This window comes from Limanda limanda, chromosome 10, assembly GCF_963576545.1.
Source record: "Limanda limanda chromosome 10, fLimLim1.1, whole genome shotgun sequence".
Taxonomy (NCBI): domain Eukaryota; kingdom Metazoa; phylum Chordata; class Actinopteri; order Pleuronectiformes; family Pleuronectidae; genus Limanda; species Limanda limanda.
Genome location: NC_083645.1, coordinates 20,943,291 through 20,965,413, shown reverse-complemented (window position 1 = coordinate 20,965,413; position 22,123 = coordinate 20,943,291). Strand labels below are relative to the sequence as shown.

At 40.4% G+C, this 22,123-nt stretch overlaps 1 protein-coding gene across 1 annotated transcript in view; it reads left to right on the top strand.

Moving 5' to 3' along the window:
* The window catches only part of gfra4b (GDNF family receptor alpha 4b), a 42,309-nt gene that overhangs the window by 16,822 nt on the left and 3,364 nt on the right, over positions 1-22,123 (top strand). Inside the window, exons 2-6 of the mRNA XM_061079193.1 lie at positions 16,530-16,805; positions 17,062-17,142; positions 19,377-19,722; positions 20,452-20,561; positions 21,750-21,884. Of these exons, the coding sequence (XP_060935176.1) occupies positions 16,530-16,805; positions 17,062-17,142; positions 19,377-19,722; positions 20,452-20,561; positions 21,750-21,884 (948 nt within the window). The remainder of the gene's footprint in view (positions 1-16,529; positions 16,806-17,061; positions 17,143-19,376; positions 19,723-20,451; positions 20,562-21,749; positions 21,885-22,123) is intronic.

The following is a 22,123-nucleotide window of genomic DNA, read 5'->3' as shown; positions in this document are numbered from 1 at the left end:
TTCGACACATGTGCTTCACATGTCTCGTTAATGGACAGTGTGAAACGAGATATTGGCCTCGTTTGTGGAGGCCTTTGACTCTGTCGCCACCCCCCAGATCTGAATCCTTTCCCTTTCCATGCCTTGTTAGGCCCTAATTAATTGGATCAAGAGAACTCCGCTAAGCGTTTGACAGCTCTGTGTGAGTGATAACTGTGAAACCAGAGCCGCATTCCCATGGAAATGCCCCTGGAGAAGAATCACTCTATATTAGGTCCATTGACTCTCTGCCACACACTTCCTGGGGGATTTGACACTGCTGCTGTAATAAGATGCAGGGAGACCCTCGGTTGAAAGCCGCTGTACAGTGTGTGCCCTGATAAATATATCTCTGTACTGTTTATCATAATGCTACAATTCATGAACGTGTACAGAATGTGCTCAGAAATGTAAAAATATAAGCGTGACGATCCTAATGAATTTCATTAAAGAGTGATTCACATCGGCATCACACTGTATCAGAACAGTATTTGTCGACTGCTCATGCCAAATGTTTCCTGCTGCTTCACATAGATAATGCTCATCTGTTGAAAAACTTTTATAGTAAAGAAGCAACATGCATTATATTCGTCTCTGTGATCTTTCAAACAGTATCCGCACAATATGACAACCATAAATAATTTTTCAAGAGCTTATGGGAGCTGCAGAGTTGGGTGACGTTTCTAAAGCTTCATCTTTCACATTACACTTAATTCAACAACATAAATTTGAGGTTTTGATTAGTGCAAATTTAGATACACAATTCTTCCTATTTAAATAGCAGTTTTGTTGAGATTTGTGAGCAATGAGCTGTATTATAAAGGGTCTATACATTCTGCCTGGTGGCTAATAAGCCAGTGAAGACAATAAGACTTGAACATCTGAAGGGTCCGGGCTTGTTATTTCATGTGTTGGAAGTTTCTTTTGCCAAATGACCCATTAAAGCTGAAAATAAAAGAAAAAGAGCCAAGTCGAAGTTTGGGAAGCGGAGAAATCTCTGCTCAAACTTTTCTGCAGCATTGTTATTGCTTTTGAGATGTTGATCCGTTGCCCTGCAGCTCTCATGGCCTGCATCGTAATGAGAGCCAGATTGAGATCTCTTGCAGCATCGCATGTTCGGCCTAGAGAAAAGTAAGGGGCCTTTGAGCCAGGTCGAAAGGGGGTGGGGAGGGGCGGGGGGGCATCTTCGTGGGTTAGCAGAGCAAAGCTGCTGCCTGCTTTTACCTGCCTCTGAAGTTTGCCCTTCGATCCCGGGAGCAGCACCTGTTTCGGGGACGCGACATATTGCGATGTTGTAGAAAACAAAAGGTCGAGATAAAGCTGACTTTGCTCTTAGAGGCCACCATTTTTTTAAGCCTGGCCTTAGAAAGGAAAATGTCGCCTCAGGATTAGTATCCCGCCCTAAGTGTTTCTTGAATGCTGGTGAAAAGGTTATGCAGAGAGACAAGACAATGGTGTTTCATGCGATGAGAATGTAACTGATCAACCTTTTGTGAGAAGACAAATTCAGCATGGCATTTTGAAGAGCAAATATTGTAAATTTAGAAAAAGTAATATCCATCAGCAGGTGATAGATCATATGTGATTCATTTCTCTTCTGAATATTGTGTCATCACATTGTCATAGTTTTGGTTTATAACAAAGAAATTAGCTTTCTAGAGTTTGGACTGTCAGTGGCAAAGAGTTTGTAATTCCAATTATCATTATTAAGCAGGTTAATCACATAATGTGTCTATATGCACTCGTTTTGAACAGATTAACAGATCAGGAATCCTTGAGCAGGCTGTTGGGAAGGGACACATGTTGCATTCATAATGAGCTACAGCCCTGACAGTCTTGGTATTCAGGGACAAATGAAAGTAAGAGAAGCGATCTATGTGATTATCATACAAATGGCACTGGAGCACACAACCCATGTTACCTAGTGTTGCTGAATTGGTGCATACGCTTTATTCCCAGTATAATAGCAGCTTAAAAGCATTGTGGTGACATGGAGGGAAACAGCTGGGTACATTTCTCTCTTTCTTTTCAATATTCTTGTCTTTTTCCACCTCCATTGTTTCAAGTTTTCATGCTGAAAATCTGCATATAATGTTAGTCTGGACCGGCTCACATAAAACAGCTGTTAGAGGTTTATCAGTTAGAGCAGAAACTCCAGTCTGCAGGTTTGAATTTCATCTCTAAAGCCTAAAGAAGTATCCTCAAATGCATGTTCATCAGATTGGATGGACACGATAGAGTTTCAGAGTCACCTGACCCAAACAGCTAACATCACGTATGGAGAGAATGAATGAGACTTTTATTTCTGGAGCCAAATGTACATCAGTCAGCTGTGAAGTGTTATGATGAGGAGAAAGATGTTTATGTTTCAAAGCCCTTGTGTTTGTATATATTACAGCTTTGAGACACTTAGTTGGTAGCATACAGTCAATGTGTTATACTGAAAAATCTGTTACGAGCTGCTATCTGTTGAAATTCTGGAGGCCGCATCAAATGTTTTGCAGTTAAGTGAGTATATCTAATTATCTGTTAACGAAGACAAGTTTAAAACCACATTGAACTGTCTGGTTTCTTCAGGTTTCATTCAGCCACAAAGTAAAGTTCAGAAAGAAATCACTCTTCATCGTTTTTGTGGTGATTCTTCATATCAACTGATGTGAAATTTAATCCCTAACTGGATTGATGTTGGAATTACAGCAGCCCCCATGTACTGTGTCATATTTTGGGTTTGCACAGGATTTCGTATCCATCATACTAATTTTTTCATTCTAGAACACACAGCTCTGTAGTTTGCCTGTTAGTTTTGAGATTCTTCATCACCTTTATAGAAACTCAGCAAACATGATTAATGAACCCTCTTATTCAATTATGCCTCAGCTTTAGCTATGTTTGGCCCTGTGAGCTACAGTCCATGCCATCTGTTTGACTGAGTAACTATGAATTTCAGCGCTGAAATTAATTAGAAATTGTTATGGTTTATTGCCAGTTAAAGTGAAGCGACTGAAAAAGAAAATTGTAATCATTTCATGAGCAGTTTTGCATTTGTTCTACAAACTGTGACAGAAATGCCTAATGGGTTTTATTTGTCTGAATAATGAATAACTGTTTCAAGTGAGACTCAATGCTGCTGTTTACAAAAAACATGAATAAGGGTAAGGCTGAAGAAGTCAAAAAGCAACATTCATCATAGGATTTGAAGATAAATAATAAATTGTTCATTTAGTCTAAAATTCTAAATAAAATATTGACTCAGAGAAGGGCAGGACCATGGATTGTAGTGGCACAATGGAGGAAAAAACAAGCAGTGTTTACCCCAAAGCCCAATAAATAAATGTACAAAGCAACAAACGCTCCAGTCGGACATATTAATGTTGATGAATGGTGAGTAACAAAAACAATCACGTTCCTCAAATAAGTTTTTGGGCCGCATTAAAAATACACTTTCAGCTCACCGTGGAAAACAGAAGAGAGATAGCTTGGTAGCTCAGTAGCAAACCTGCCATAGGGCTTAACAAGGTGCGACATCCTCTGTTCTTAATCCTCAACAAGAGAAAAAGTACAAAAAAGTTAAACTATTAATAGATGAAAAAACTGTAGATAGAGAGAGAGATACTCATGTGAGGATCCCTCTACCCGGATGGACAGATATGCAATAGATTCTGCTTATAGCTGGACACATCAAAAACATAACAGTATGTACAACCAGTTTTTAACATAATGGAAAAGTGTTTCAATGTTTAAAGTATTTGTACTTAAGAAAATGTGTGATAGATATGAAGGGGGCAGCAATGACAAATGAAAGGAGTTATTGTCAGTTATGGTACAGTATGTGAGTAGGCGTATTATATGTCAAGCTTGTTTTAATCATAGTCCACGATCAGCTGCCAACACAATCAGTTGCCACCATGATCCAAATCCATCATCATAATCCACCACCACGGTCACGATCCAGGAACATGAAGTGGACAGACTGTCCAAAGACGAGCTCTGGTTTATTGAAGGCACTAAACCCAAAGGGGGAGGATTTCCATTAAACGTGCCCAGTGTCAATTAAGAAAAAAAATAATGTCTACCTGTTTTATGGGCCAGTCACAGAATTAATAAAAAAGACAGTTGGGTTTTCCCATGTGGGCTCACCGGTCTGCCAGATGGACATTAAAGCCTTGACTAAAAGCTTTTCTACCAACATGCAAGGCCACATGTCATGTTATGAATCACTCCTGTGATATGCTAATGAGGAGAGGAATGTGCTAGGGCTCCCCTGTCATCCTGTGGATTCCTGGTATTTTTTTAATTCTTGGCTGTAGATTTAATTTATCAGCAACAGTGATGTAAGCTTGACTGACAGCTCTGAAGATGACAAATAGGTGCCCGGGTGTTAGAGCTTTGACAAACGACTTTCACGTAACCTCAACAATCGTGTTAAGAGGTTGCAAAACTGCCAAACGTGACACACACTGAAGCACTAGATGAGAGATTTGGGAGGAAACCGCTCATGTAGCGGTGGTCAGCATGCGACTCGCTGGGGCTTCAGACACAGGAGGAGTTCTGTTCCCTCTGATCTCCAGACCCGGCCTTTTAGTGTCTCTGATCCGCTTGTGACCTTTCATTTGAGGCTTTAAAACAGTGAATCACGAATGAGTCAAAAGAAGTCGTGTAACTGAGCTACTTCAGATCACTTGCTGTGTCCCATGGGTCCTGCATGATTGACAGAGTCCTCTAGTCTGGAGTCTACCTTAATAGGCCAACATCTGGTCATGCTGACCCACATTTCACTTTTTGTCATCTAATGATGGCTCTAGGTGAATGATAATTTCCCTGCACTGAGATGATTTTACAAAGAGGCTTTGAAACCAACTGAGATCATGGAGGCAAACGGAGACACATAATCAAACAAAGATCTAAAGCATTGGCTCTTGCAACACGTTTAAATAATGTGCAGCCGAAACAGACTAGAGTATTGTTATACATCACCGGTGTAATGTGCATCTGGACCCATAAAACTGAGAAAACAGCAAAAGCCTCCAGATTTATTACCTTAAAACACAACGCACTATGGAAATTGCCATGTTGCAACTCTTTATCGCAGCGGGGGCAAGTGGAGGCAATCAGCTGAGAAGCCCTATCTGAAGATTCATGTTTAAGCTGCTCTCACTGCGGCTGTTTGTGCTGCTTTATAAAACAAAAGACGGGTCCGGGGACTGGAGGCGTCTGAACAACACACAGGACGCTGCTGTAAAACAGCCTCATCAGTAAAAGTGCCCATCAATCACTGTTCTGGAATGTATGACTCCTCCTCCTGTGGTGACAATTGAGTGACAGCCACAGCTGGCAGGTATTATGACCTTGCCACGACATCAGACCCAACAGAGGGTTAAACACTTCATCACTTCATTAAGGAAGCGGAGACTGCAACTGCTCTGTAAATGCTTCCCCATGAATTAGAATAGAAGTTGTGGTAAGTGTAACTCACAGCTTCTTAATTAAGGAGCTTATACAAGGCCAAAAGAAGAGTTGTTTTAAAGTATTGGTTCGTCTGTTCCCTAATAGACTGCTGCAGGCAGGATTCCATCGGCTTCTGGTCAACAACACCTGAGTCAAGTGTTTTGAAGACTCTGTTCTGTAATTTTGTGGCTTTCATCCACACATTCTCTCCATTTTACATTACTCTTGTGTGAGTGGTTAAAGGGGTAAGCAGTATTTGAGTTTGTTGTGGGAACGGGTCTACGGCATAGGCCGAATTAGCATATGACAAAGTATGTCCATGAAACGAAACTTGTCTGTCTTAAAGATACAAGCTCTTTTTTGCCTGTCCGCATTTGTGCTGTCTGGAAGAAAGCAAAGTTTTGTCTAAATGACAAAGAATATTGTTGCAGCTTATTAAACCTGTCAAGAAATGAGAAAACTGTGTTAAACCATTTCTGGAGCTCACAAGGAAATCTTCACCCAATTCATCCAGTGACTTGCCAAGGTAACAAAAGAGCCGTGGATTGAACTTTACTTTGTAGCTGCGTTTTTGTTGGTTCCAACTATTTGTGGTGCTTGTTGTGTTTCAAATACACTATGAGCATCATCCAGGAAAGACTATTTGACAATGTGTACAATTAGTTCCCATATTAAATGTTATGATTCCTCCCTCTTCTCAGCAACAGTGTTTAGTTTAACAAATCAAAACACTTTCTGACATCAGTTTCACATCATGTCTTAAAAGTGAACCTGGTTTTTCAATTGTTGTTTAAAATGAATTAGGTAAGTTTGTCATAGTTACTGTTATAAACTGCATCCGTGCAATGATTGAGTAGAATGTTTAACCGAGGGTTACTCTTGCAATCGACAGGCTTTGCCATAGACAACAGGAAGAATCTAGTCACAATGAGATTGAGATTATTAATAGGAATGTTATCGAGGTCGGTGTCTTGTTTATGAGGCATTCTGGTCTTTTTATACCACCCAGATAATTGGCAATCATCCTGCGGTGTGACAGGCACATTGGAATGACTCAGGATCAGCATTTGCCTGCGTTCCAAACCCAGTATTAGAGACGAAGGCCTATCATTTGTCGACCCTGGTGGCTGACGAGAGTCGTGTTTGGTTCCGCAGACAGCCGGCACTTTCACACTTAGAGATAAACATGATGTGTCACAACTCAGCCTCCTTTCGCAAGCAAAGGACCATATGCTGATAAGTTAATTGCAGCCATTACACACCAATAGTCAACGCACTCATAATGTCACAATTTCCAAGTGAAGATAAAGCGGTCTTTGTCGTGTGACATTGAGACTGAACTTGACAGGCCGTCACACAGAGACACAGACACACATACACACACACACAAAGTACTTCGTTCCTCCAGTCCTGCACCTGACGCCCTGCAAAGCCTTTATTTTACTCACATCTGGGAAAATGAATTAAATCTAACTTTTCAGAGTCAGTGATGGAAAGTGTTCTGCATAACAAAGAAGAACCTTCATCATTTTCTTTTCATTTACTGAAACAAGTTGCATCTCCTCCTTCCATATAAATGTTCAACACCGCCTGTTGGCTTGTGACAGGAATAAAGCAAATTAGTGAGGTATGAAGAAGTACTTTCACATTCACAGTGAGAATAAATTTGTGGATAGCTTCAATAATCACATCTTTTAATAAACACAAGAAAACAGTTAAGCCACATTTGTATTTGATATTTGCCTGAAGCACTGTTCTGTTTCTCTAATGCAGACAGGATATATTCCAGAACACGGCCACACTATTCAAGCCACTTAGTTGCCATTTTCCATCCCATGAAAAGTTTTTTTATGAAGAAGTGTGAATAAACTTAAAAACACTGTAAAATAATTTACAGTTGAAACAGTCGACTGGTTTTCTCTTGTCATTTTTTACTTTCTGTCACGATCACTTGTTTTAAATGATCACACAGTACAAGTGTTGTCATTAATTTGTCTTTGTCCTTTTGGGATCAATAAATCATTTCTGTCCAAATTGAATCATTAAAGATCTCAGAGATGAATTCCTTATTTGTATTGATACAACAAAAATACAATTATATTAATGCCAACAGTTCACATGTAAGAGTAGCTACATTTTGAAACACATTGTGTATGCCAACAGCAAAAGGAGGAAAAGAAGAAATTTGATGTGGACGATATGAACCTTTTCAAAGCTATAAAAAACATTGTTCACACTAAAGCTTTATTTTTTGATTTAGCTTCAGGGCTTAGTATAAATGTACATGTGGTCTCAGATCACCCAGAGAGAAAGGCCTGTGTGACGATGCTAATCCACTCACCTAAGCCTCCAGAGATGCTCTTAATTGTTGCTGCTTGTTATCAATGTCAGTTTGGTCCCACTGAGTCTGCACGTCTTGTGATTTCCTGAGTGGGGGGGGGGAATGTTTTCCGTCAGTGTCGAGATCTGATACCCGTTGGCCCCAACAAAACAACCATGCCAGTATCTGATCACGGTTCCAGGTAGCAAATTGTCTGCCATTAATTATGGATTGCCAGCAGAGGCAGCCTATTCCGACAGAGTCTTTGTCCTTTAGTCTTTCTTATGGCTCAGTAAGGAACAAAACAGGCTGTAGTTGTGTTCATGTCTGTGTCAGCGGGTGGGTGGTGTTCAGCTGTCTAGAACTCTGGCTCCTGGCCCAGAGCTTTAAGACTACTTCAGCCTTCCAGTGATTCGGAGCGAGCCGCAGGTGGTTCAGAAAGCATGTAGAAACCGCCTGAGGTGGAACAGTGAAGGCTTTGGCTGAAAACACACACAACAGTGGAGAATGTCTCTTTTGTTTCACTTCAGCAGCAATTATACAGTGAAGGACAATGTTTTCAGGCAGCATGTTTGGAGGTTAGGTTGAATTTCAGTATTAATACTGATGTAACATCTGTTGGAACTTGATGTTCTTGCCTCTACGCTGGTTTTTGCATCAGAGCTGAACCTTCTACTGTCTCTTGTGTTTTATCAACCAAGTACAACCCATGTCGGTCTGATCCATACGTTATATTAAAAGATGGACAACATGGCAGTTCTCCGAGACATAGCCTCTCAATCGCCCCCTGGTGGCTGGCTGCTGCAGTATAGGTCATTAATCCCACCTCCTCCATGTAGCAGATGAGACATTAGCCAAACTTAAAGCTCAAGCTCGTGCAAGATGCTTTTCTTATATATTAAACCACACTGATTTATGTTCAAGTGTCATGATAGACGGCAGAGACCCTTCATGAGTAATGGTCGAACCCCGACATTACGGCTCCATGCCCACATTGCTACAGCTAAGACTCTGGCTCCAAATGGCATGATTGGCATAAATTGGCAACGATCGTATCCAGGATATTTGGGCTTCATTTCTGGATAGTGGGAGGAAGTGGAGAGTTGTCGTCCATCTTAATGCAGAGTATAGTTTATGATCTGCTTAGTCTTTGGGCCGAGCATTGAAAAAAATGACAAAGACGAATTGCAGTTTCACATTTTCCACATTACACCAGAGAAGTGAGAATGTAAAATGATTGCTGTGGTTGTTTTATCAATAATTTGCCACTTATGCACCTCAGACAGTATCAAAGCGCACCATCAAAGTGAAAAGTCATAATGATTTGATGATGAAAATATATGCAAATATGCAGAATGCAAATAAAGGTTCTGTTAAGAGAGATTATCTTCACTTAAAGTCGCTTGCAAATTTTTTTCTTCGCCTGTGGCAATGAGAACACTTCATCCTGCCAGTGATATGATCTCATGTGACTTTTGTTGAAAACCACTGCCTGAGTCCTGTCAAAGCTGCTGCTGATGGAAGCTGATTAATGTCACAAATTAATTCATGCTCCTTTAAATCCCAAACTCCTTAACCTCCCGGCTCACAGTGCACACGTGTTCTCATTCAAGGACCACAAACACCAACTGGCTCTCCAAGGGATAGCACAACAAACACACACACACACACTCGTTGATATCAGTCAGAGCTTCCTCTAAAGAGAAACCTTAAACGCTACGAGACCAGTCAGTCTTACAGCGCACAGCCTTCGGATCAAGCTGACACGAGTGTTCGCCCGAAACAGAGACACGAATAACAACCTTCCCCTTCGGCGCGTGCAGATATAATCTTTTGTTTACAACTAGCTGCCTCCACACGGCAGCCCTTGCATTATGGGATCAATTTGTGTGTTTGTTTTGATGTTTGTTTGTCTTTTCAAACTGCACAGTGGGAAATTGCAAAATTCAAAAGTATGGGTGGCATTTTCATGGGAACAACATGACATGTTTGAAAAGATCCTGCTCCTGCCTCCAGTAATGGATGGCGATTAATAATTAAAATAGTTGTCAAAGGAAGTTCCTCTGGGGTGAGACGTAAGCACACGCAGAATAATTAGGAAGAGGCGGCTGAGGGAGTGAGGCCGGTGACATTGGGTTTATTACCTATTCATTACAGAGCATTTAAAGCAGCACATAAATTAATGTTTGTTTTGAAGAGTTGAGTGATGCTTGGCAGTGATTGGGATTATGCACTGTATCATTTGTTTTTAAGAGAGGTACAAGCAGTAGGAGATAGGCTCGGCTTAACGCAGACAGAACAGGACCATCTGCTTTCCAGCCTTAGCTCCCCTGGAGGAAAGCATCAATAAAGGCGGCGGTGGTCGTAATGGTCGGTGATGCTAATCAAGGAATTAAATGGTTTCTATGCAGCGGCAGACCCTATCTTGGAGATGTGAGAGTTCCCTGAGGGGAATAGTTTCTCCAAGCTTCTCTCCATCTATTTTACTGTGAAATGAGATGTTTACAAGCATATGGCTGCTTTTGTTTGAATTATCTCGAGTGTACTCGAGAAGTTTAGGAGTTTTTCATGAGGACGTTTCTATGGACGATGTTTTGCCTGTGAAACAAATAAACGTATAAAGTCTATGAGGTAGTTTGTTATGTATAGTTCCTAAATATTTACTTTTCCTAATCTCAATTTGTGCTGTAGTTGTTTTGAGTATATGTCACTTCTTGACAGCTTGCAAGATTTATACATCTGCAACAACAAAGTTTTTGATTGAATGTTTTGTCAATGCTAAAATCTAATTTGAAACGATTAAATTACGATTTGGGTTTGTTGAAATAAAATACACAGTGTTCTGCCTTTTGAAGCTGGCATAAGAATGTAACATAGGAAACAATCAGTTTACTTAAAGCTCTGTTCAGGACCGTGTGAAAACATCAAACCCCCTTATTCATTTTGATGATGGGCTGCTGAAGCAGAGGGCTCTGGCAAAATAAAATGAATAAAAAAGCAGAACAGCACTCAGTGGAGAAGTTATTGCTCAACAGTCCCCTTAAATTCAATCAAGTCGCACCAAGTTGAACACACTAATAGATATCAGTTCCATAAATATGCCAGTTTTTTTTATTAAGATCCATAAAGTATCGCCTTGGGAATTAGATGTAAAAATCAAACACCCTTTCTCACAATGTTAAAGAAAGTGATACCTGGATCCGCCAATGTCCAGATGTGCATTTAAAAGTAATGGGTTCACTCTTGGCCCTTGTCCCATCCTTCCACCAAGTTCTTGGTGAAATGGCCAACCAAATAAAGACAACCATACATGGTTTTAATGCTTTAATGTACCAGCTCGCTTCTTTGAGATCGTACTTAATGTATCAACTCTTGCTGTCTGAATTTCTGGGTAAATATGTACAGGCAACATTTCTCTCTGTGGAAGAGGAAAAACCTGCTGTTGAAAAGGGATCAACTGAATGTACGACTTTCTAAAAAGATTAGAAAAATTAAGTGGAGCCCAAATTTAGGTTATTTATTATGATCTGCTTGAAAGTCTCCTCTGTAAACTTTGAAGCTAAATTGCTGCACTTTTCCAGGACTCCATGAGCTCTTTGTTTGAAGTACAAGTACGAGTGGAGCTGACGCTGCTTTATTGTGAAAGCAGATGGATAATTTGCTCAGTCATTTCACCAAATTCAATCTACTCAGCTTTGATGTCTAAAATTGTTAATTTTATGCCATGGAAGCAAATAATGTCTCATGCATCTGACGGCAACAGAAAACAATACAGGCTACATCTCTGCAAATATGATTCATGTCCTGAACAATTGGCATTCATCACTTTGGCCTGAAACATAAATCCTTTTTTTTCAGCTAATAAAACAAAGTATATAGGACACATTGGAATATACAAAGGAACACAAAAAGTACTTTTACAACTCGATAAAAACTTTCCCTTTCTCTCAAAAGCAAATTGCGAAACTTTAAGACCAATAATGTGACCGGAAGAGATCAATAAAGAATAAAGGCTCAAATTTTAATATTTATTAAGTGTCTCTTTTCATTTTAATGATGACGTTTGATGAATGTATTAAAAAGCAGATGTACCAGTCTGAACCAGTACCAGTCTTAATAATATATAGACATTATCTTAAATCATTTATTTTATTTCAATAAAACTAACTAAAAATAAACAATTGATCCGATAAAGATAATTTTTTCAGCTACCAAGCATGTGGTAAAAAAACGAGGAACTGTAGGAAGGTTTGTAGAATAACAAGTGGGCGGAGAGAAGGAATATATTCAACATGTGCCAACTTTACTTGTTGACTTTCCAAGACCTTCAACCAAAAAAAAAGTCACAGCTGAACTGTTTATTTCATTTTTTTTCATTCTGCATTAAACCATGCACAGCTGGATAAACTTCTGATGAAGGAGCAGCTGCTGGAGCAAATACTGTCACAGGAATACTGATATTATAAGTTCTTGGGGGAAAACACAATGGGCTGAGAAACTAAGGGGAGATGCGTTATAGGCAGATGAAATATGGTTGAAATAATGCAGTAAAATATAACAAGTAGACCTTGAGGAAAGATTTCGATGAGCTACTGAGCTGCTGTTGATCCTGTTTTGTTCTCAGAGCAGGGATCCTGGAGACACTGCTCAAAACAAATGCCCATATTTGACACATATACTTCAATTATTTAGGTTGATTAAATATTTACATTGTAAACAACAGTATGCTGAACACATGGATATTTCATATGCCTATCAATTAATATAATAATATTAAAAACTTAAGGGCAGGTAAAACAATGTATCTATTCCATTGAAAAACAAAACATCTGATGTACAACCAGAAGAAGTAAACTTCTTTTTCTTATGCGGTCATAACTTTTACATGATTGAGAGACGACATTACTTATTATTTGTATACATTTATGTAAAGAAGGAAGATTCAAGTTCTTTTATTTATTTTTTACAAACTGTCCATTTGTATTTGTTGATTGCTTTGTTGTTTTTTCTGCGGGATTTGGCAAAATTACTGGATATATTTCCATAAAGGTTTGTGGAAAGGGGCCAAGAAAGAACCCACAAGATTTGACAGTTCCAGTAACGAAGGATGGGATCCAGTAACTTCTTCCTAAATCTTTCTTTAACATTGCAAGACAGAGCATTTATGATATTTCACAGATTTCCCCAGGAAAAATCAAACAAATATTCAGTTCGGTCAGATTTAAACAGGTGTCATTGGCTTTTTTTAGCCGCTGTATGGTAACAAATTAACTGTGAATACAACTAATGTGAAGCTGAGATTATGTCGATTAGAAGGGGAACTTTGGGCCTTGGCGGAGATGTGTGTTCTACTGGGTGCCTTTTAATATAGAAAGGTATGAAAGATTATAACAAAATCTTGCATGAATTCAACATGTGGACGTTTGAATTCATGTTCTCACTGCTAATAACAGACCAGAATTACAACGAAAGGAAAAAGGCTTGTTTTAACTTGCTCAAAGTTCTGAGTGGGAGGCGGCTCGCCTTAAAGCGAGACTGTTTGCTTAATCCAACCATCCAAGATACATTTCTAAACTTAAGTGCAGCGTAACAAAGGTGATACCCATTAAGTGCATCAATACATAACGATACCCCTTCCTTCCGCAGCCTCACGGCTTTGTAGGTATATAGGAGTGAGGGAGACAATCCAGCTGACTTCATTAAGTTTCATTTTCCATTTTATCTCTCCTGAAGTGGACCATTAAGCCGCCGCGCGAGGGTAACTGATCAGCTAATCTGCCGGTGATTTATGTGACAGGGAAACAGAGAACTTAACCGAGCCTCCGAACACATTGATTACTGACATGGTTAATTGGCTAAACCCACTGGTACATTGAGACGGGCTTATTGGAAATGTCAAATCAAGCGGCTCATTTGCATTCATGATCTATGGTGTCTATTCCAGCTTCTGCCCCGGCAGCACAAATTGACACACATAGCCATAGAGTAAAGGATCTCAGCCTTGAATATGCAACGGACCATCTGGCTTTCCAGAACATTGGCGTTGGTTGGCATTCAAGCGTCTGTCCAGTGCGCTGAGCGGAGGATGAGAACTGGGACGAATCCTGATGCGACGCAGACTCCACGCACCTATGAGGGTTTCAGCCGATGAGATTGACTGAACAGTCTTGACAGAATGGAAAAAAATTTGTGTTGTGTCTTTTATTCTTTCTGTTTTCTGACATCAAAACAATGGCTGGTTGTTGGTTTGTTTCTAGATGAAAGCTGCATGAAATTGAAATGGTTTGATTCAAGTGGATTGGGGTGGGGGGGAATTACGAGAAAAAACCAAGAGGTGGTGTGAATTTTACATTGTTTGAATCAAAGGATTCACTTGACTTATTGCAGAACATGCCTTGGAATATGTTCTTAGAATAATCAAAGTCCTCTGTGTGAAGCACAAGTTGTTGTCAGACTAGACACCGATAGTAATGGAAAGATTGGGTGGAGAGAGAGAAAACATTTCTTTAATAGAAGTCATTGTACAGAGTTCTACACTGGAAACATTCAAAAGAAGAAGAGTGGCAGCGCTATTTAAATATTCACCACCTCCACTGTAATTAACTCCAGCAAGGTTCTGCATTTAACTTTGAGCACTGGGACTTTTTTGTCAACTTTTATTCCTGCATTTAAAAGAGCTCCAGCTGCTTTAAAACATATACTGTATGTGAAGATGAACATGGCAGAGAGCAAAAAGCATCTTGATCGCCACCTAATGGCTAGCTGCAGTATAAGTCATAAACCTTGCCTCCTCTGTGTTAACCAAAAAGTCAAAGAACACGTCAAATAAAGATAATTTCTATAGGTCCCTTTAAGTGTTTTTTTATCAAACTGATGTTTGTTCAAGTGTTCATTTTTCTGGTGAGATCGGTTTCAATCATTGATTTGATGCTATAAAAAAGGGGTGAATGTCATGATTGACAGCTGAGACTGACTCCTGATTGGTCGAGTGAGCATATCCGTGCCCCGCCATCGCTACTGCGCAGACTCTGGCTCCAGATGATGGCAGCGTTCACAACCTGTGGTTTTTGGCATAATTTCGTGGAGGAAATTGAGATGCGTGGCCCCTCTTTACATTCAGTCTATGATACAGTAAGGATCTGTATCCTTACAATAGTTAATTTTGTATACATCTGTGCCGCTCTGATGATTCATGTAAATTGTTATAATACCAGTTTCTGATTATTATTAAGCCCCAGAAACATCCCTGTACAATGAGTGACAGAACAATGTGTTAAAGAACATTTGATTTAAACTCAAGGCATGTAGCTAGATGTAAAGGGCACAGCAGTAAATTACATTAGAATTCCATATTAACATGCCTCCCAGGTATAGCCCATGATATTATTAACAACTATGTTATAGCTATGCACTTGATATAAATCTCACTTTTTCTGATCATCCCTCACTTTTACCAAAAGTTCTCCGGCCGCCGACCCTGCAAAGCGAAAGGAAACCATCATCCAACCTTTTACCAACTGTAAGATTTATAGCTCCAGTAAATTGACAGAGCGCTGCATAGATGTTTCACCACTGATGAATATCTAAGGTTATTTCACTTGTGAGGCTTCTGGTTATATTCAATACATGTCACAAACATATTATTCAAGTCCCCTGGCTCGTTGAATAGGCCTGAGTCATGAGGTAGAAGTGAAAGTGTCAAACCAACCGAGGACAAGGTTTGCAGGGAATCGACGAGGGCACAGATTAGCATCTGTATAACTCTGCCACTCAAGAAAATATGATATTACATAACTTATACACCCGAGTGATTCAGCCTGGAGGCTGGTGTCTTCACAATAAAGCTGTGAATGCTGTGGCCTGCAGGTCCAGTTATAAGATACTGGACAGTCACAAAGCAACTGAGCTGGTGTAACTACAACGAGGGAAGTTAGTTATATTCTAAAAACAGCTCATACAAAGACTAACCTAGGTCTGAAGGGACTTTCTCTAATTTACTTTAGCTCGACTCTACCATTGTATTGTGTCATTTCAAAGTAAAACAGAAGCTTTGTTAAATTCTAACATATGATGATGATGATGATGACATGCTGATGTGTAGCAGGCGTGTTTGCCATGATTACTTTTTTGGATTACTAGCACAGACCATTAGATAACTGACTCTATACACAAAATACATCTGAACCTGAAGGGGCTTTCATTAGTGCTGCAGGTAGTTATGGATCACTAAAGTCAGTGGGGTTCATCCTCAGGGGAACATGAATGTCTGTGCCAAATGTCACATGAGCCTGACATTTCCCCACAGAAAACAGAGCATCACCACAATATCCTGTTCAGACTTTCACCAAACTCATGATGCTTGATGCATCTTCAACTTTTGAAGCAACAGAGCAAAGACAAGCACAGACTAAATCATAACAAATTTCACCGGCTGCTATTGTGCTGTATTGATATCGACCTCTGCCTTCTCATGTTTGCAGAATTACACAATTAGCCCACCCCCGCACCCCACCCCCATCGACTGTAATGTTTAATATTCTCTTATAACTGTTTATATCTCCCCTGCATAATATTCTTTACTTTCTCCTCCTACCTTATCCGTGACATTTGGGTTTTATATTTCACCATTTCAGTTTTTCTTTATTCTCAACTCCCCATCTCGTTTAATAACCTTTTACCTCGATTACGATCTCCAATCCGCTTTTCGCTCACGCTCCCTGTTGTGCTCTGATGTCTTCCCTCGCAGCCCTGTTGGAGGTTATACTGGCCGGCAGAGACTGCTTGGTGGCCGGGGACTCGTGCTCGAGCGACGAGATGTGCAGTCCACGTCTGCGGACCTTGCGTCAGTGTGTGGCGGGCAACGGCAACATGAAGCTGGGCCCTGGTGCCAAGAGCCAGTGTGCCAACGCCGTGTCCGCCCTGATGTCCAGCCCCTTACATGGCTGCCAGTGCAAGCGAGGCATGAAGAAAGAGAAGAACTGCCTGAGCATCTACTGGAGCCTTCATCAGGCAATCATACACGGTCAGTGGTCACTTGAGAGAAGCTTTCTGAACTGCTTAAATACACACTTTTTATCTATAAGGCTGCAAGACAGATATCAAGTTTATATAGGAGCATAACAAATAATGAATAACGTGCAGAGTCTGTATGATTTATGATATAGTCATCGGAAGCTTTGGTGGCTAAATGAAAACGACAAGATGGAAGCAGTATTTGTGTTAAGATGAATAAAGTGTTACAACATTCAAGCCAATGTTTCTATCTGTAATTATCTCAGGACTGAACCTGGTGGAGCGTTATCCCTACGAGACGGTGCAGAGGGATTACGACTACGTCCGCTTGGCCTCTATTTCAGCCGGCAAGTTCAATTTCATTTATTCACATTTCATTTCACTTTATACCGTTGTAAACTTTGAAGATGTTTTGTTCTAGCTGGAATAGATGGGTTCAGTTAAGATTTCCTGGAAGCACGCCCACGGCAAATGGAGCTCCCTTATGTTCCTGAGACACACTTACACAAGTATTACCATTCATCTGAACACAATCCGCACTGCCAGCATCCAAAATTATATATTTGTGTTCAAGTTGCTGGACGGCAAACTCATTTATATCCCAGACTCAGCTGAAAATACATAATCCGCAGATGTCAATGAATACTAATGTTGTTATTTTTTGTACCGCTGCCTTAAAATGATGGAATATCCCATATCCTGCATTGTTTCTATGTATTACAGCCACAGGCTCAGGAAAGCATGCAATCTGATTAAATGTATCAAAACAAGCCAAAACTCTGAAAAGCAGAGTACGCAAAATGCTAATGTATTAAATAGCATATACGCGCACATTAAACCAAATATATATATATAAATATATGTTTAGTGTACGTTCACCATGTGAAACATTTATTAAGAGCCTACATGTAAAACAGAATAAGATAAAAGTTAGGCTAATCACATGTTGTCAGTCTATAGTCCATTGATTTCATCTAATCTAATAAAGAAAGTCCACAGAAAACAGCTCACAGGTGCTAATCTGAAATCTGGAATTTACTTTGCTTATTAATTTTCTATTGATTGACTAATTGAGTTATTGCTTGGCCTGTTTTTTTTAGGAAAACCTACTTAATTTCAAGAAATATAACAGTCACCCAAAGATGTATTTGCATGATTGTATCTGAAGCTGCTGGAGTCCGAGCCACATGTACAGTATATATGAATCGAACCCAACCAGAACTGCTGGCAGAATCATAACAAACACAGTGCAGGAGGCCGATGACTCATCCCTGAAGCATAGAGCTCAAACAGTCCAGCGACCTGCTCATTTTTCAGGCAACATGTCCACAAAGGGTTCATTCAGAAGACAGAGGCTTCACTCACACACCAAACATGACCATTCATAAATGAAAAACAGCTTCATTCACTGGAGCACCAAATAGAAGTCATCTTGATGTTTTTGGGTGCAGTTTGTGTTTTCCTGGCTGCAGACGACGACACTGAGACGCGCTCTAGTTACACCCGTCTTCCGATCTGTGATCTTCAGATAATTGGTTATTAAATATTTTATGCATTTCCTGAATCTTTTTTAAATCAACGTCTGCTTTGCTTCCTTGCTCTCAGTCTCTTTCTGGATCACTGGCTACATTGATCCGTGACGTGAGGACAGTACGACTCTCAGTTACTCCCTTAATAACACAGCCGTCAGTGAGCCATTCTATAACCGGCACAACAATGACTCATCTGTCATTTCACGTGCAAATGGTCAAAATAATCAATGGGAGGTAATAAAAAGAAGAGAAACACATTGAAGCCTGATTGTCGGTCTTAATAGGCTTTCAGACAGTCTCATTGAAAACCTTTAGAATTATGATCTTATTTTTAAAAAAGCAAATTGATTGTCACGTGTGATTGGCTGTTTAAGGCTGTAACCTTGAAATAACAAACAAAGGGAATAGCCACAGTAACTACAGCAGGTTTATCAGACACAGGGCAGCGGTGAGGGCAGTGTACAGACGTCCCTCGACTGAATACCAACATGTGGCTTGTGTTTCTGTAACGTGACACTCAGCAGGTTGTGTGGTCGAGCAATATGTCAGCAAACCATGAACATTTTAATTGGTCGCATATAGACGTGGAGCCTGGCCCTGGTTCTTGTGCTAACTTTGTAAAAGAAGGGGGAAAGGAAATGAGAGGCAACTTATTGACACTTTTTCAAAGTTTTGAAAAAGTACAGATTTAGCACCAAGTTTAATTCTGGGTTAATTTACTTCCTTATTCTCATTTCATGAAATTGTCATTTTCATAACGTTTTAACAGACACCATGCCGCTCTCTGTTTTTCTGCACGTCAGTTAATGAGCCTGTTTGTTGTTGATACACAGACACTTCCACCTTCAAGCTGAACTTTAATTCCAAACTACTAACTTTTCAAACTTTTGACAAGATGAGATTGTATAGGAGCATGCGGAATAATTAACTGAGTGCATTCCACAGGTCACAGACGCTCCTGTTCACATAAACACACAGTCTCTTTGTTCTACTGCTATTATTTCCCCGCTCGTATCAAAACCCATGTTTGACCTTACTTCTATCCACAGACTCGGATGTTGGCATGACAACTGTGAATCGCTGCCTTGATGCAGCCAAGGCCTGCAACGTGGACGACTTGTGCCAGAAGCTCCGCACCGAATACGTCTCGGCTTGTATCAAACCCACGGCCAAGTCGGGCCTGTGCAACCGGCCCAAATGCAACAAGGCTCTGCGGAGGTTCTTTGACCGCGTCCCTGCTGATTACACACACGAGCTGCTCTTCTGCCCCTGCACGGACACAGCCTGCGCAGAGCGTCGGAGGCAGACCATCGTGCCCAGCTGCTCTTTCGAAAGCCCGGAGAAACCCAACTGCCTCACACAGATGAGGATCTGCAAAGCTGACTACGTCTGCAGGTTAGGGAAGAGACGCTTTCAATTGGTTTCCATTTATTTCAATGTCAGCCTTTCTTTGATTTCCATGACTGTACCCTTAGTCTCGTAAGGATGTAATAACATTTTGCAATAATATAATCATAATCCCCAAGTTTGTTGTGTTTAATGATGCAGCTTTTTACTCACGGCCTCTCTAATCAGCAAAGAAGGTTTTTCATTATACCCACTTTAGTTAAAGTATTCCTTGGATATACATTCTAGATTTATTCACCATACATATTTGGGCCGGTGTTGCTCTGTATTATGGCTCTTTGAGACCAAATAAACAGCCATTCAATCAACAAAATGGCCCGCTGTTTTACCCTAAAGCTTTCTACCCCCATTGGTTAGAACACCCCAGAGAGCCTGTTGGAATAACACATTAAATATTTAGCACAGATAAAGAGCCAGATGGATCAGAGTTATCGCTCATTGCTATCTCTGGTCATGGCCATTATTTTTCACAGCCCCATTACACTCAGAGGGCTTTGCTAATGATCCCAGGTCTGGGGGATGAAATATATTACTCTTTCTATCACTTTCACATTACAGTCCAATGCTTTCATTCTTCACCACAGCCGACAATATTTCTTCTTGTCAGACGGCCAAACTCTTAATTAAATGGCCGAGATATAGTGTGAGGAATACATTAGAAAAATTATATTTTATTTATTTTTCTTGAAACAACACTGATCTACCATGTTCTTGCAGGTCCCGTCTGGCACAGTTTCTGTACGACTGCGAATCCTCTGAAACGTCGGCCAACGGCTGCAACCAGGGAACCTATGGGGCATGTCTCCTCGCCTACACAGGGCTCATAGGTAAGTGCTCACCTTAAACAGTGACACACAGACAGGAAACATACAGGATATAGGTGCGGGGAAAATAATATGTAATGAACAGGTGAAGAAGGAAAGAGTCAACATGAGAAAGAAGATATGCGCCATATGCTAGAGCAAGAGCTGGAGGCTGAGTGAATAAAGATCAGGTTATAGGAGGGAGTGAGACAAAGAAATATGGGTTTATTGTAAACAAAGAGGTTTATTTACACAAATACCTGAAAATTTAATTGAATTCAAATGTATTAGCATGGCACCAAATCACGACAAACATTATCTCACAGCTCTTGAAATTCATCAAGACACTCTATTCGAGAAACCTAATAGTTGCCACAACGAGCAAACACTTTGAGGATTGTGAAGTGAACTTTTCTCCCCTTTATTAGGTGAGAGTGAGGGGTGAGTGGAGAGAAGTGGGGGGCAGAGGAGAAGTGGGTGATGAGAGGTATGCAGTAAAGAGAGAGAGAGGGAGACCAGGAACAGACATTCATATTCAAGCTGTGTCAGACTGGTTGTTATAATAAAAATAATGATACTAATAGATAATAAGGGTATGAATGATTGCAGCGACAGTCAATAATAATAATAATATTTGTTGGATTATATCAGATCTGGATCCTGCAGCTCTGGAGTCAGAGATACGTGCAGAATGTACAAATGTCTCACAACAGAAAAACTAAGGCTCTTAATACAATGCAAGGTGTTTAATTTATGTTTATAACAGACTATTTGAATAAAAGTACAGCCACTTGTGTTCCCACACACTGCAGAGAGGTGCTAATGTAATGCACTTCAAGAACCTCAAATGTTGCCCCTCAGCACAAACAGGCATTTGGCATTTTCATCCCTGTCTCATATTCATCAAACCACTTGAACTGCACCTCCACTATGTTGGAAAAAAAAGGCTACGAATCATTGCAATGCCAGATGCCCGTGTGACCTAGAATAGAGAATATTGTAGTATTTCTAACAATGTATCTTATTACACCATACGGGTCCGTGGGCAGTCTAAACAGCAACACTAGCTCATCATCCTCCCTTTACATCAGGTCAGGAAACGCAGTGTCCATTAATGTTTCAGATAATAAAGCACTATGAACGCAGTGTAACAGCTCAAAGAGGAATTAATATTTAATACTGATTGAGGCCTGGTGCGGTGTCTCCCTGCAGGAAGCACGATAACTCCCAACTATGTTGACAACTCCACGTCCAGCGTGGCTCCGTGGTGCTCCTGCTCAGCCAGCGGGAGCCAGAGAGACGAGTGCGATGGTTTCCTGGGATCCTTCACCGACAACATCTGTCTCCGTGAGTCTCCCTTTGTCCACAGTGTACTGGAATGTTGTGACTCAGGATTTTGGGGTAAGAGGTTGAGTTTACTTTGAGGTATTTGCTTTCATAGCACAGGAAGATGAAACCTCTGGCTGCTGTTTTAGTGTCTTGTTTAACCGGTATCATTCAGTTCAACCGAAGTAGCTGTTTTTTTTTACTCGCTGTCTCCTTAGACAACTTGAAGTAAGAGATTTTTCCCAAGCCACAACCGTGTG